Source organism: Eutrema salsugineum, unplaced genomic scaffold (assembly GCF_000478725.1).
Source record: "Eutrema salsugineum unplaced genomic scaffold, Eutsalg1_0 scaffold_5, whole genome shotgun sequence".
NCBI lineage: Eukaryota > Viridiplantae > Streptophyta > Magnoliopsida > Brassicales > Brassicaceae > Eutrema > Eutrema salsugineum.
Window position 1 is genome coordinate 7654711 of NW_006256612.1, and position 12530 is coordinate 7667240.

The following is a 12530-nucleotide window of genomic DNA, read 5'->3' on the forward strand; positions in this document are numbered from 1 at the left end:
ATAAGAAACATCGAGAATACCCAATTTCTTCAGCTTGATAAGCAGCTCCATAGGGATGGTCCTGGTGAGATGATTATGGGAAAGATCAATCACCGTAAGAGAGGTGATATCTGCAAACCTCCGAGAGATGACACCAGTCAGATTCATGGAGATAAATGTGATGGACGTGATGTTACCTTCTAAACAGCTGATCCCATACCAGTTCTGACAAGGGTTATCCCTTTTCCAACTATGCGCAAATACCGATGGGAAAACCGGTGGGAAACCGTATTCTCCAGCAATTGAAAGCAGAGTGACTCTCAGATCACAAGAAGTACCTCCTGGAGAATCTAAACAGTTGCTGCTGCTTACTGGACTTAAACTGCCTTCACACAAGCCACGAAACAGAGCAGAGAAACTATGAAACCCAAACTTCTCATCCTTGACCAATTGATACAGTAAGAACCTTGGGAACTTAAAAAGAAGAAGAAGGTGTTAGTTTTTCATCATACATACCATGACCATTAGCATTGGTAACAAGTGTCATTATTGAAAGAAACTAAAGTTCGCAATACTTTCTTCTTGTATGCATCGTTTTCAGGGGACATATAGCCTCCAAGAACATGAAACCTTTGAGTGTAATGCATCTCTCGCCAGCTCTAAACACGAAAAAAAAAAGACTCATCAGTTCAAAGGACATTCACAAGCATCAACATCAATAATCAAGAAGCCACTAAGTTTTGCTGTTCTTTCTGATGATATTCTGGTTTCGAAAAATACGATGCTCATAGTCATAGGGCAACACAATCAGATAATTTAGGATTGTTTCACTGAACAAGTAAATAACGGGCCATAATTTTTCCCAACTATATATTAGCAAAACATGATTACTTTCTGTCATTTTTATTTATTTTCTCATATTTTTCATATGTTTTGCATTTTTTTATCAATTTATTTTCTTTCTTCTTATTTCAATTTTTTTAGATAGTAACAATTTATTGATAGAGTCTAATATATAAAAGATGAAGGAGGAGCTCTTCAACAGCAACACCTCGTTATTTATGAGCCTATAAAAATCTAACTTAGAGAATGGAAATCGATGTTTATTGTGATGTTAGCAAAATCGTTATAGAATCGTTGTATCAAGTAAAATTTTTTCAGGTTAATTTGATTGTTAAAGTAATTTATTTTCTAATCAAATCCGAATTACAAGGTTATTATTATCTCTTATTTGTGATATTAGCTTATTTAGGATTTTTGAAATATATAAAAGATGAAGGAGGAGCTCTCAAACGGCGACATCTCACACCTCATCATTTATGAGCGAATAAAAATCTAACTTAGAGAATGAAAATCGATGTTTATTGTGGTGTTAGCAAAATCGTTATAGAATCGTTGCATCAAGTAAAAATTTCTCAGGTAATTTGATAGTTAAAGTAATTTATTTTCTAATTAAATCTGAATTACAATGTTATTATAATCTCTTGTTTGTGATATTAGCTTATTTAGGATTTACGAAAGATTAACGGATTTGTTTAATTGTCTGATGTTTTCCGAAACTTACAGTGAGAAAGTAAAACTGTGCAATTGAAAGTGACTTTCGAATATTACGAATGAGAAGAGGAGAGTTTCTGTCATGAAGAAATATATTTTCTTATATGACGAATGAAAGTGGTTATATATTTTGTTGATCCACCAAAAAATATTGATAGTTCTCCTCATATATGTATCTTGTGGTATCCAACGGTAAAATTCGTGGTTCAGTTACTCGTTCGAAAGATCAATGAGGCCTGAGAAGAAGCACCATGAAGAAAGTGGAAAGCAGACCAATATCATGCTAAAGCCAATTCAATGAAGCATAGAATAAAACTAATAATACCTTGTATATTAACATAACTCATACATATCTAATTTCACATTCTTGGACTCAATAACTCGAACCAACATGTCCTGAAATAAACAAAGCCTAGCATAAAAGCTTAAACAAGCTCAAAGGCTTGAACTGTTTTGTTGAGCTGTGATCATCAGGGTGCATGAACTTGCAGTTGGGACACACAAGAGTTGGTTTAGAGAGCATAACCAGCATGTGACACTTCATGCACACTGTTGTAACCATTTCTTGCTTCTTCTGAGAATCGTCATCATCACCTTCAAACGCTAGCCAAGACGGGGATCGACTTAACCCTATATCACCTGACTTTCCCTTCTTACTTGGGGTCATGATCAAACTTTCTTCTTTTGAACATTCGTCTTTCTTCAAGATTGTTTTTACAGTTGAACTTGATGAGGAAGAAAGGTTCAGCTCAAGGTCCAGGCATGTCCTATGATCTTGAAATGTGTCTGACTCTGCCTGGAAAACAGAATTGTAACATGTTTTAGGTCATGTTTCTATGAACACCCTTACATATATATTTCGATTTACGTATACATACCTTAGTGTCTAGGTGAAGCCGAAAATCAGGCTTTATCAACCTGGCGCTCTCCGACTTTGATATTTGGTAGAACAGAGTAGTGTTCTTCTCAAGTTTGATTTGTGTTTGTTCTCCTTGTTTGCTCCGTTTGAAAGTACCATGAAAAGAATCTTCATAGACTTTCGTCTGATCCCTCTTTTTAGAGCACAGGGTTCCATCATGTAGAGAAAACATTAGACTTTTCACTCTATTTATGCCTAAGAAGCTCACACTTTGTGTTGGTGTTAGAGAACGAATATGATCAGATAGACGAAGAGATTGTGAAAGTCGTATGTTTATAAAAGAAGCCACCCATGGGAGTTATTATCTCCACCGGCTCATGTAGAATAGTAGACAAGAGTAAATGAGTTAGATATACCTAAATAAATATCATAGATAATCGAATAAATTAGGAGGATTCAGTTTGGGATTATTTGACTATTTATTAATTAAGAAATCTTTACTTTATACAAATTAAACGACCCATAACATATTAGTATTGATATCTATTAAAAGATGGTAACTGAAGATTTTAACCCAATGTATTTATACTTTCTACAATATACCCTTAATTTTAAGGGTGTCAAGATTTATCAACTATACTTCTAAAATGTAGATGAAGTCCTACATTGTTTTATATGGATTAATTTGAGTTCCTTTTAAAAGAAAACCGATAAATTAAAATTTAAAAATAAACTAGTACAATATTTCAGAAGATGATATATATGTGAGTTCCAAGTTAGGTGTGTTCAATAAGTGAGGGTATTGCTCCAAGGAGCCTCATTGAAATTTGTAGATTTGTAGTTCTATTGAATTCCTCTTTTTTGGTTTTCTCTTCCACCAACATTATCATCATGACGATATCATCAAACATTATCTGGAGATATGATGATGCATATATGTGCCTACATACGAGTTGAGTGTATTCTTGTTGCTCATGAAGTTGTCTAGATGTATGTCTATGTGCGTATGATGTGGTAATAAGAGATATGCGATTCAAGAGGTCAATAAATAATAAATAGATGGAAACTAAATACAGTTGAAGGGGGAAGGTTCATGACTTCATGAATGCCGATGCAACTTTAATATCACAATAACTCTCACTCCCACTTTTCAATATATAACAGAATAAATACACGAACACACCCACACATATATATATATATTATCATCTTAATATTGAAAATTTTCTATAGTCAGTTCCAAAATTTCAAATAGATTGAAACCTTCTTCAACGGCCTACCATGCCACGACCTTCGCTTGCTCATTAATTTTTATGACTCTTTTGGTCAGCTTCCTCATAAATCGCTTTTCTATATTTCCCATTTATTTAAATTCAACGGCTGCATTTATGCATGGATATCTAATATATTTATTGTATCATATTATATTTTTATATCCATATTGTATATTATAAATGTTTATGTGTAATATGTATTCGTAGATATCATCGAATTTGGGTCCCAAAAATAACTGAGAAACTTTTAAATATTCACTAGATCTTTATTAAAAAAAACTAAAAATGTTTCTAACCAAGTAAAAACTAAAAAACAAAAAAGTTTTGAAACGTAAAATATGGAAATAAAACATAATAACAATATAAAACCCCGCTAGCTAAGAAAATCTAATCACTTTATTTCAATAACCGTTTGTGTTGCTTAGTACTTACTCTCTGATCTTGGGGCCGTTCACCATTATTTTATTGTTTGAAACGTACCACTCCATATATAAGTCGTGTTCGTGTGTAATTGTGTATTTAGAGTCCAGAAAGTAGGCATAAACACAATATAATTCAAATGAATGGGCCACACCATGCCGTATTTGACCTCTAAATAAACGGAGCTTTAGTTATCATTACGAAGATGAAAGAAAACAATTATTCATCCAAAAAAAAAGAAAGAAATCAATTATCTCAAATAGTAACAAATTGAAAAGATCATAAATTGGCAGTATATGGCTGGGAAAAGGTTTTAATAGCCCATAACAGCAGTTACAGTTAAGACTTAAGATTCATGTCTCATCATTCTATTTAAAGCTAACACCATAAACTTATAATTTCGTAAATTAATCAAATATACAAGAAATAGGGAATATATTATCAAAGCTCCAAGTAATTTTTTTGGTCGCGCGTAAAATAGTTGATACGTATCTTGAATTACTTGGTTAAATGGAGAATCATAATTGTGACCCTCAGCTAAAATTATTTTCTGAAATACTAAAATCGTTATAATTTCCTGGTGGAAGAATTAAAGATTCTGTACTTGTCTACCCGTTTCCATTAAATAATTTTGAACAAGTATAAATGCGTAGTAACAGTTAATACACACATTGTGTTTTTGGTTCAACAATAATTTTGTAAAACGAAGATGCAAAGATATGTGTTAACAGAAGACGACTGCATGTTACCATGCATAATATGGATTTCTACAGGATGGTGAAATAAATCAATAATCATGATATCGGTGGACTTTATTTAAGTTTTAAAACGTTTACAAATATCTACATTCACATTTTATAATTGCCATCAATGGAGTACAAGTTTTGATCTAGATAAAAAGTTGAAATAAATTCAAACAATTGTGAACTTGGCAACTAAAGAAAAAAAATAATATATGGACAAATAACATATGATCCTAATATTATGTAAGATTTTCAATAATATATATTCCGTCACCATTTTATTGGACTGTCCTCTCCTCGAGTTAGCTAAACCTACTAACGAATTCATTTAAAATAAGCTCTAACGAGTCTTCACAAGGTGCTGACTAATGTAACCATAATTTTCAACTCAAGAATACAATTTGATATTGCTGCTACGGCTACACAAGAAACAACTAATGTCTTATCATTTAATCACTATTTTGTGTTTATAATTTTCGCTTTATATAACGATTAGTCAATTCTGATCTATTACGTTTTTCTGTGTCATGTGATTTTAGGTTGATATTGTGAATTCCAATATAGTTTTAATTTGGTATATATTTCGCAACATGTTGTTTTATAAACCCTTTAGCAAAAAAATTTCATGTAGTTTCTGTTGGTATATATCAAAACACACAAGTGGAGAATCCAAAAAAATATACAAAATGGAGTTGCTTAACTGTACCTATTTATGGATTTCCAAGGAAAATTGTATAGCTACTGAATTTGTTTTTTTAGACTTTGTATGCAAAAAGAATGAAAACATTGTATAAAGTTTTCTTCCAGTATCCTTCTCTCGAATAGTAGTTGGGCCAAAACCAAGTCTACAAAATCATAAAGACTCTTGTGTAGAACTCACCACAACAGCCAACTGATAATAGTGAGGGTGTCCTTATTCGCTTTCCTATCTAATGTGCAGTAAAATAAATTTTTTAAAATATTCACATTTTGATGCCCTCTCTTATGATCCAATGTGAGATATTTTGCATATACACACATTCTTATCACTCTCTTTGCTTCAGCATGATCACATTTTCAGTGTACGGATGCATGCTTCTGTATGACCCAATTTGAATCTCAAATTGTAACGTACATATAAACCATAATCTTTATATCTTACTATGATTTAAATAATTAATTCGTGTGTTTTCCATTTGTTATTATTTTGTCAATATATTCTTTAATTTCGTCACATATTTATTTTTCTAATTTCTATAACCAAATTAAATATAGTGAGGCAAAGAGACATAATCAATTCATAAGAAGATTCCGGTTTAGAAAAACATGATCGTACCAAACAACATAGAATTTCGTTCCAAGAAACAATCTGATGCGACAAAAACAACAACAACAACAACAAGGGAGCATTGTCTGGAAGTAGTAGACATTGCGTTACAGAGATTAAGTAAGTATGTTTGTGTTTATTCGTAGAAGAAACTTGTGGAAGAAGAAACAACAACAGATTTTGAAGTTACAGACTCACCCACCAGCGACTAGAGCCTCTTGACTTTCAATTCTTCAAGAGGTTTCTCGAGAAAATCCTTTTGCAATAAGGATTGTTACGTAGAATCGAGTGAGGCCTTATGACTTCAACGAGTGCGGCATGAAGTGAACCCTGTTTCATTCCACAAGATCTTGATCACTTCTCCAATATCTAAAATCAAAAGTTAGGGCTAATTAATTGAATTTGCTCTGTACCTTGGTGACAGAAAGAGCAGCTTGGATGACAAAATTGGCATAAGGATCTTGAATTAGGAGATCGAAATGAGGAACAGAGATGAGTTCACGCACGATCTGAAGACGGCTCTCTGGACAATGTGTTAAGCATCGTTCCACCAAATGGCTACTGAATTTCTGCATCGAAAGCTCGACATAATGCCCTTTTAGCTGCGCGAGCACCATGGCAGTCGCAGAAAAATCCCTCAGTTCTATAACGAATTGGACTGCATAGTTCCTGCATTTGATCAAGAAAGAAAGCTGTTAATACTCTCTCAGAGGGTAAATTCTTGTTTCTTGAGATTGTTAAAATTACCCGTAAGGGTCTTGAGCAAGGAAGAGACTGCTTCTAGAGATCCCTGCTATGAGCTTCTCTCGTTGTTGTCCAGTGGAATAAGCAATGCATTTTTGTAACACACAACATCCATGTCTATGTGTCGCGATATCAATGCAGAACCTTGTAGCATCTTCAAAGATGAACTATAAAGAGTGATAAAAATTTGGTTCAGAGTTTCTGATATAAGTTCTCAGCTTAAGAGTGAAAGAAGAACAGGTCTTATGTTTTTTTTACCTCGTTAGCTTCTGTACTAAAGCATTGCAAGCAACGTTGAATCACATGATTCCCATTGAGATCCCTAATAAGATTGAGAAATCCAGGTCTCAAAGCTGACTTCACCAGATATATTTGCTTCTTGGTTTTGATTGACTCCACTAATCTCTGGACAACTCGAGTACTTAAACACACAAACACAAAAGAAACAATCTTAGCTTGACATCAAGTTTGATAATATTGGTGAACATCATTTACACAGAACTCTCTTACCCGTAAGCGTTGAGTGAAATCCGGATAAGCAGTCCAGGTTCTGCAGTGACCATGAGTATGATCTGTGTTCTCTGTTCTTCATTGCAAAACTCCAATAGTTTCTGCATCAAGTAATTCCCAAAAGGATCCATCATAAGCTCGACGACATGAGGAATCACCTCATTGAAAACTATCATAGCATCTAGAGCAGTTCCATCTTCAAAGATCCTCTGCAAGAATCTGCATCCATGCTGATCTTTAGCCATCAAGTAAACATATCCCTGGATCTCAGATATCTTAGGAAGACTCGGATGATTAGTGTTGCCACTGCTACTTCCTTGATGATCAAACAACGTCCCAACACCGCTTCTCCGATGAGAGTTTGATGAAGCATTGTTGAATCTTTTAGCTTCCATTATGAAGCTGTTGTCGAAGATGAATGGCCCGTTCGTAGATGAAGAAACCATGGATCGAGCAGTACTCAAAGGAGACGACATTTCTGCAGATTTGTAACCAAAATTGAAAGGAATCTCTGGATTGAGAGTCTCTCCATAGCTCTGAAAACTAGGGATTTGATTATTCGCTCTAAATCCATTATCATTAGGTTCGTAATTCCCCAAATTTTTCAGTTGATTTCCAGTGAAATGTTGGAGATGTGTCTTATCTTCATCTTCTTCGTCATCTTCTCTGATGTTCAAACGATGGATGCGTTCGCAAATTCCCAAATCATCAGAAACAACACTAGTGTTGTAATGCTTCGTCGTCATCATCCCATCGAACGGAGGAGAAGCGAATTGAGAGGAACCATCCTCAGAAGAACACAATCCGTTCGAGAAGTAGCTCGAAATCGAGTAATCAGACGGCGATCGGAGACAGAACCTGCTCGAGCTAGAAGACGAGTGATCACCTGGAAAGAGATTTTGATTCCGGTAGAGATTCCGAGAGTGATTCCATGGTGTTTGCAGAGGAGAAGAAGGAGAACGTGAGAGAGTCGACGACGACGACGACGACGACGAAGCTTCTCCGAATTCACCACCTCTCATCATAATCTCGAATAGTTTCTTCGTTTGTCTCTGCGAAAATCCAGGAGAAACAGTTTCGGAAATCGGAATTAATTTCAACGGAATCGAAAAGATCCACTAAATTTTTACAGAAGAAAGAAATTGTTTGGTAAAGGCGAAAATGTCTGATCAATCTTCATCAATAAGAATCAGTCGTTCTCTGAGTGGTTTTCATGGAGTCTGATGCACAATGAGCTCAGTGACGAGAGAAATGGAGAAAACGGAGAAGGAAGGGAGTGTAAAGGGTTCTTTTTCAAAAGTTTTTGGCATCAAAATATTTATGATTTATTTAATATAATTTTGTTTTTGTTTTCGAAATCTATTTTTATTTATTTATGCTGTTTTTTTTACTAGTAAGTGATGAAGAAAAGTGTTTTTGTAATTATTTTTTTAAGTAAAACGTAAATTTAAATTCAACAGATAATGCGATTAAATATGCTGGATTTTCTTGTTCTGTTACGATTCTTTTGACCTATATCTGATCCGAATTAGATGGATAAAAATAGGATTCCACAAATCAAAATATTGGCAATCTGCAAAGTTGAATTGACAATTAAACCTCAAAAATCTATGCACAATTTATTTAGGCACAATTTAACTTTATTTAGGAAAATAAACCTCAAAAATCTTAAAATATGGTCTAATAATATTAACAAGGTTTAAGCAAACAAAAAAAAAAGGAGATTAAGCACAAAACAAATCTTTTTACGATCAAAATTTGTTCCCTCATGCAAATTTGAATGAGTTTACGCTCCCAATATAATTTCTTTTTTTTCTCTTGGGAACTCTTTTATTTTTGGAGATAACTTATGTTCTTGAGGTATGAGGTATCACATCTATGTAATATTTGTTATACGCTTTAGTGTTTTGTAATGTGTGGAGAGATGAAGAGTTTAGGAAGATTGTCTATTATGATGTGTGTGCGCCTTTATGGATTTTTTTGTTTTGTACTATTCTTTTGACATATATTTGATCCGAATTAGATAGAAAAAAATAGGATTCCACAAATCAGAATATTGGCAATCTGCAATGTCGGATTGGAAACTAAACCTCTAAAATATATGTACAAGTTTATTTAGGCACAATTTAACCCTATTGAGAAAAATAAACTTCAAAAATCTTAGAATATGGTCTAAAGATATTAAAAATGTTTTTTGGATAAAAAATGAACAAAACAAACCTCTTTACAATCAAAATTTCTCCCCTCATGCAAATGTGAATGAGTTTATCCTCCCAGTATATTTCTTTGTTGCTAAAAAATAAGAACACTACCAACCTTTTCTCTTGTGAACTCCTTACTTTCGGAAATAACTTACGTTCATGAGGAGGTATTACAGTTGTTCTCTATGCAATATTTGTTATGTGATTTAGCGTTTTTTAGTGTGTGGAGAGATGAAGAATGTAGGATGATTGTCTATTTATAGATTCTAAGAATTGGCATCCATGTAAATGGGTTTTATTACATAAATATGATGTGTGCGTGTGCCTTATGGCGTTCTCTTTATCTTTCTTTCTTTAACTTTCTATTTAATTAACCAATTCGACTATAACCATAGATTTACCAAAATTTATGAAAAAATACAATTCATAGGATAAAGCTCAGCCGCTTGAAGTGTATGAAGGTTGGTGAGAAACTAATTATAATTTATCTTTGTAGTGCAGTGATTATTTTTTTTTTAGCTTACATACAGCATAGTTTATAGAAACAAAAACGTAGAAGTAATTAAATTCCATGGGACAAATTATATACGTTCATAATTTGTCCTCATCTTACTGACGCGTTTAATTGATTATTAGTCTCTTGACATTGGTCAATTAGTTTCTATATTCTGTTAGTAAAATCTGAGTCAAGGAATAAGCCTGACTTGGAATATCATTGATTTAGTTTCCAAATTAGGAAAGTCTCCTAAACAATAGCTTCTGACACAAGCTAGTCACTTTTTGACTACCACCAAATCATCTCGCTGATTATGGCTTCCGCGTAGTTTCCTCCCTTCACGTCACCATCCCAAGTATCTTTTCTTTTGCATCCTGCTCAAAGTAAAGCTTGTGTTTGTGTCAATTTGTAGTGTCTCGTTCTTTCGACCAAAAATGTGGATCCTTAGTCGTTCTCACGTAATCAGATTTGGGCTTGAAGCATACGATGAGCCTATCTTTTCCACTAATTGTTTTTTTTTCAGTGGCCCATTAACCAATCGTAGTATATCAGTTAACAACTATCTATGTACCATCAAACTTCTAAAGATTGGATTAAAATTGAATTGTTTGGTTTGTGTTTCAAATTATGTCCTCTGAATTGGGTATTAACGAGGTTCATTATATTAAATCGTTATTAGCACTGCATACTACTATCCATTTAGTTCTATCTCGAGTTTCATTTACAAGAAACTAAAACATTAATATATTCGTCGGAATATCATGAAACCAAATCTCAAATTTATTCACCGGAAGTTTATATATTGTTATGATAAAAACTTACTTTAGATTCACAAGATATAAAAAAAGTATTAATTTTACAAAGGAACTAATGATCAAGAGAGCAGAGATCATTTCTTCCAGCTTCGGCTTCGAAACAGAGGATCTTGAATTCCACTTACAACCCAAGTTTCCTTGGCGATATCTGCAGAGAGTCCGTAACAGTTTGTGTCGTAACTCATCACCACCAAATCCATCTTCTTCTCTTCCTCCATCAATGATCTCAAATCGTTCTTCTTTCTCACTGTCACCTTCTCTTCTTCTCCGCTCTGTTTTTCAGTGTTGTCACATCCTCTGTTACCTTCCTCTGTTTCAATTTCCTTCTCAACCCAATTCTTAACCGGCGCAGACCTGCACCGCATCAGCAACAACGCGTTTGGCGGCGGAACCGCAGTTTCCGCGTCCGAAAACGCTTTCTTCTTATCGTCGACACACTCCTCATTGTTTTGCTTTTCGTGTAGAACCATGAACCATTTCGAGAAGACTGTCCCCGAACTCTCATCATCTTCCTCTTCTTCTTCTTCTTCGTCGGAGATTGCATCGACCGGAGGAAACGCACCAAAACACCGAAAATCAAACTGGAGATTGCGTAGACAAGTCAAGAACCCCGTGACATCCTTCTTGAACCCTAAGAACGTACTCTCCGACTTGCTTCTACGGATCTTCTCAATCTCCGCCATTAACGACTGCCAGCTGTTGCTTTCACCAACATCTCCTCCGCGTTTGCTTGGCCGGACTTTGATCTGACCGGCACACGTGACTTTCGGCGACGTGGGTTCTTCTACCATCTCCCCTCTGCCACCACCACCGCGTTTCTGGTGGACGCCGCCGCTTCCGGAGAGCTTACTGAGGCTGCGGCGATGTTTAGGAGCGTTTTGACGGCGGTTAAGGGAATGAGAAGGGCTACAAATGGATTTAGGAGGTAAACACAAATGGGCTCTTGAAGGAAAACAAACCATCAAATCTGAAGAGTAACCAGAAGAGTTTCCTCCTCCTCCTCCTTTGATCATCTCTTCTTCTTCTTCTTTTTTCCAATATGATTCACTCTTCGTCTTCGCTTGTTTCTTATATGTAGGATCGATTTTTGAAGAGGTTGGTTTAGCTTTTGATGAGTGTTCTTTTTTTCTTTCTTTTGGTTTAAATTTTGCTTTTCTCTTAAATTTAATTTGTTTATTTAGCCTTTTAGCATCTTTGTGTGACAGCTTCGCAAACTTTAGCTTTTGTGGGAAAATACTACTTTCTGCATTTCGCAAATTGTTTTTGGCTTCCTTTATTTATCTTATCAAAACTATTAAAATAAATTGATAATCATTTTTTTGGTTTTGGTTGGTACCATCAACCATGAATAAACTATGAGGGTTGAATGACTATCTCACATGCTTTTACTAACCAAAATGTTTACGTACTCATAATTTTTTAAAAATGGAAGGAATCTTGGGTTGAATCCAAACTAATCCCTAGAGCCTATAAAAGCCAAATTTGTTGGTTATTCAAGGTGTTTAAATTGACCAACCATTGTCGAAATCGTAGGGAAAAGACTCAAAGCTTAATTCGTAAACTAACATGTGAATCAGCCAACTACTAAACCACTATGAGTTAGTTTTTTTTTGGGATGAACCATTATGA

General features: G+C 34.6%; 3 protein-coding genes across 3 annotated transcripts; all 3 read right to left on the reverse strand.

Annotated features, from left to right (window-relative positions):
• Positions 1-1899: 1899 nt before the first annotated feature.
• On the reverse strand, positions 1900-2691 carry LOC18992719. Its single transcript, XM_006416153.2, has 2 exons — positions 2412-2691; positions 1900-2329 (listed from the first exon to the last, which is right to left on the reverse strand). The coding sequence occupies exons 1-2, from the start codon at positions 2622-2624 to the stop codon at positions 1946-1948; spliced, it is 597 nt and encodes a 198-aa protein (XP_006416216.1). The 5' UTR covers positions 2625-2691; the 3' UTR covers positions 1900-1945.
• Positions 2692-6360: 3669 nt separating this feature from the next.
• LOC18992720 (putative pumilio homolog 8, chloroplastic) lies at positions 6361-8414 on the reverse strand. The gene is made up of 6 exons (XM_024153192.1): positions 7861-8414; positions 7390-7770; positions 7138-7300; positions 6883-7046; positions 6549-6804; positions 6361-6465 (listed from the first exon to the last, which is right to left on the reverse strand). The coding sequence occupies exons 1-6, from the start codon at positions 8412-8414 to the stop codon at positions 6361-6363; spliced, it is 1623 nt and encodes a 540-aa protein (XP_024008960.1).
• A 2451-nt stretch (positions 8415-10865) lies between these two features.
• On the reverse strand, positions 10866-11980 carry LOC18992721. Its single transcript, XM_006416155.2, has one exon. It carries the CDS (start codon positions 11912-11914, stop codon positions 10976-10978), a length of 939 nt encoding a protein of 312 aa, XP_006416218.1. The 5' UTR covers positions 11915-11980; the 3' UTR covers positions 10866-10975.
• Between the last annotated feature and the right edge of the window lie 550 nt (positions 11981-12530).

Excerpts from the sequence above, each read along its gene's own strand:
- LOC18992719 (XM_006416153.2), bottom strand. The coding sequence starts at position 2,624 with ATGTTTTCTCTACATGATGGAACCCTGTGCTCTAAAAAGAGGGATCAG. Across the intron at positions 2,330-2,411 it reads GGCTTCACCTAGACACTAAG|GCAGAGTCAGACACATTTCA; the intron begins GTATGTATACGT and ends TCTGTTTTCCAG.
- LOC18992720 (XM_024153192.1), bottom strand. The coding sequence starts at position 8,414 with ATGATGAGAGGTGGTGAATTCGGAGAAGCTTCGTCGTCGTCGTCGTCG. Across the intron at positions 7,771-7,860 it reads TACAAATCTGCAGAAATGTC|ATTCAACAATGCTTCATCAA; the intron begins GTCTCCTTTGAG and ends GGAAGCTAAAAG. Across the intron at positions 6,805-6,882 it reads CTTGCTCAAGACCCTTACGG|GAACTATGCAGTCCAATTCG; the intron begins GTAATTTTAACA and ends GATCAAATGCAG.
- LOC18992721 (XM_006416155.2), bottom strand. The coding sequence starts at position 11,914 with ATGATCAAAGGAGGAGGAGGAGGAAACTCTTCTGGTTACTCTTCAGAT.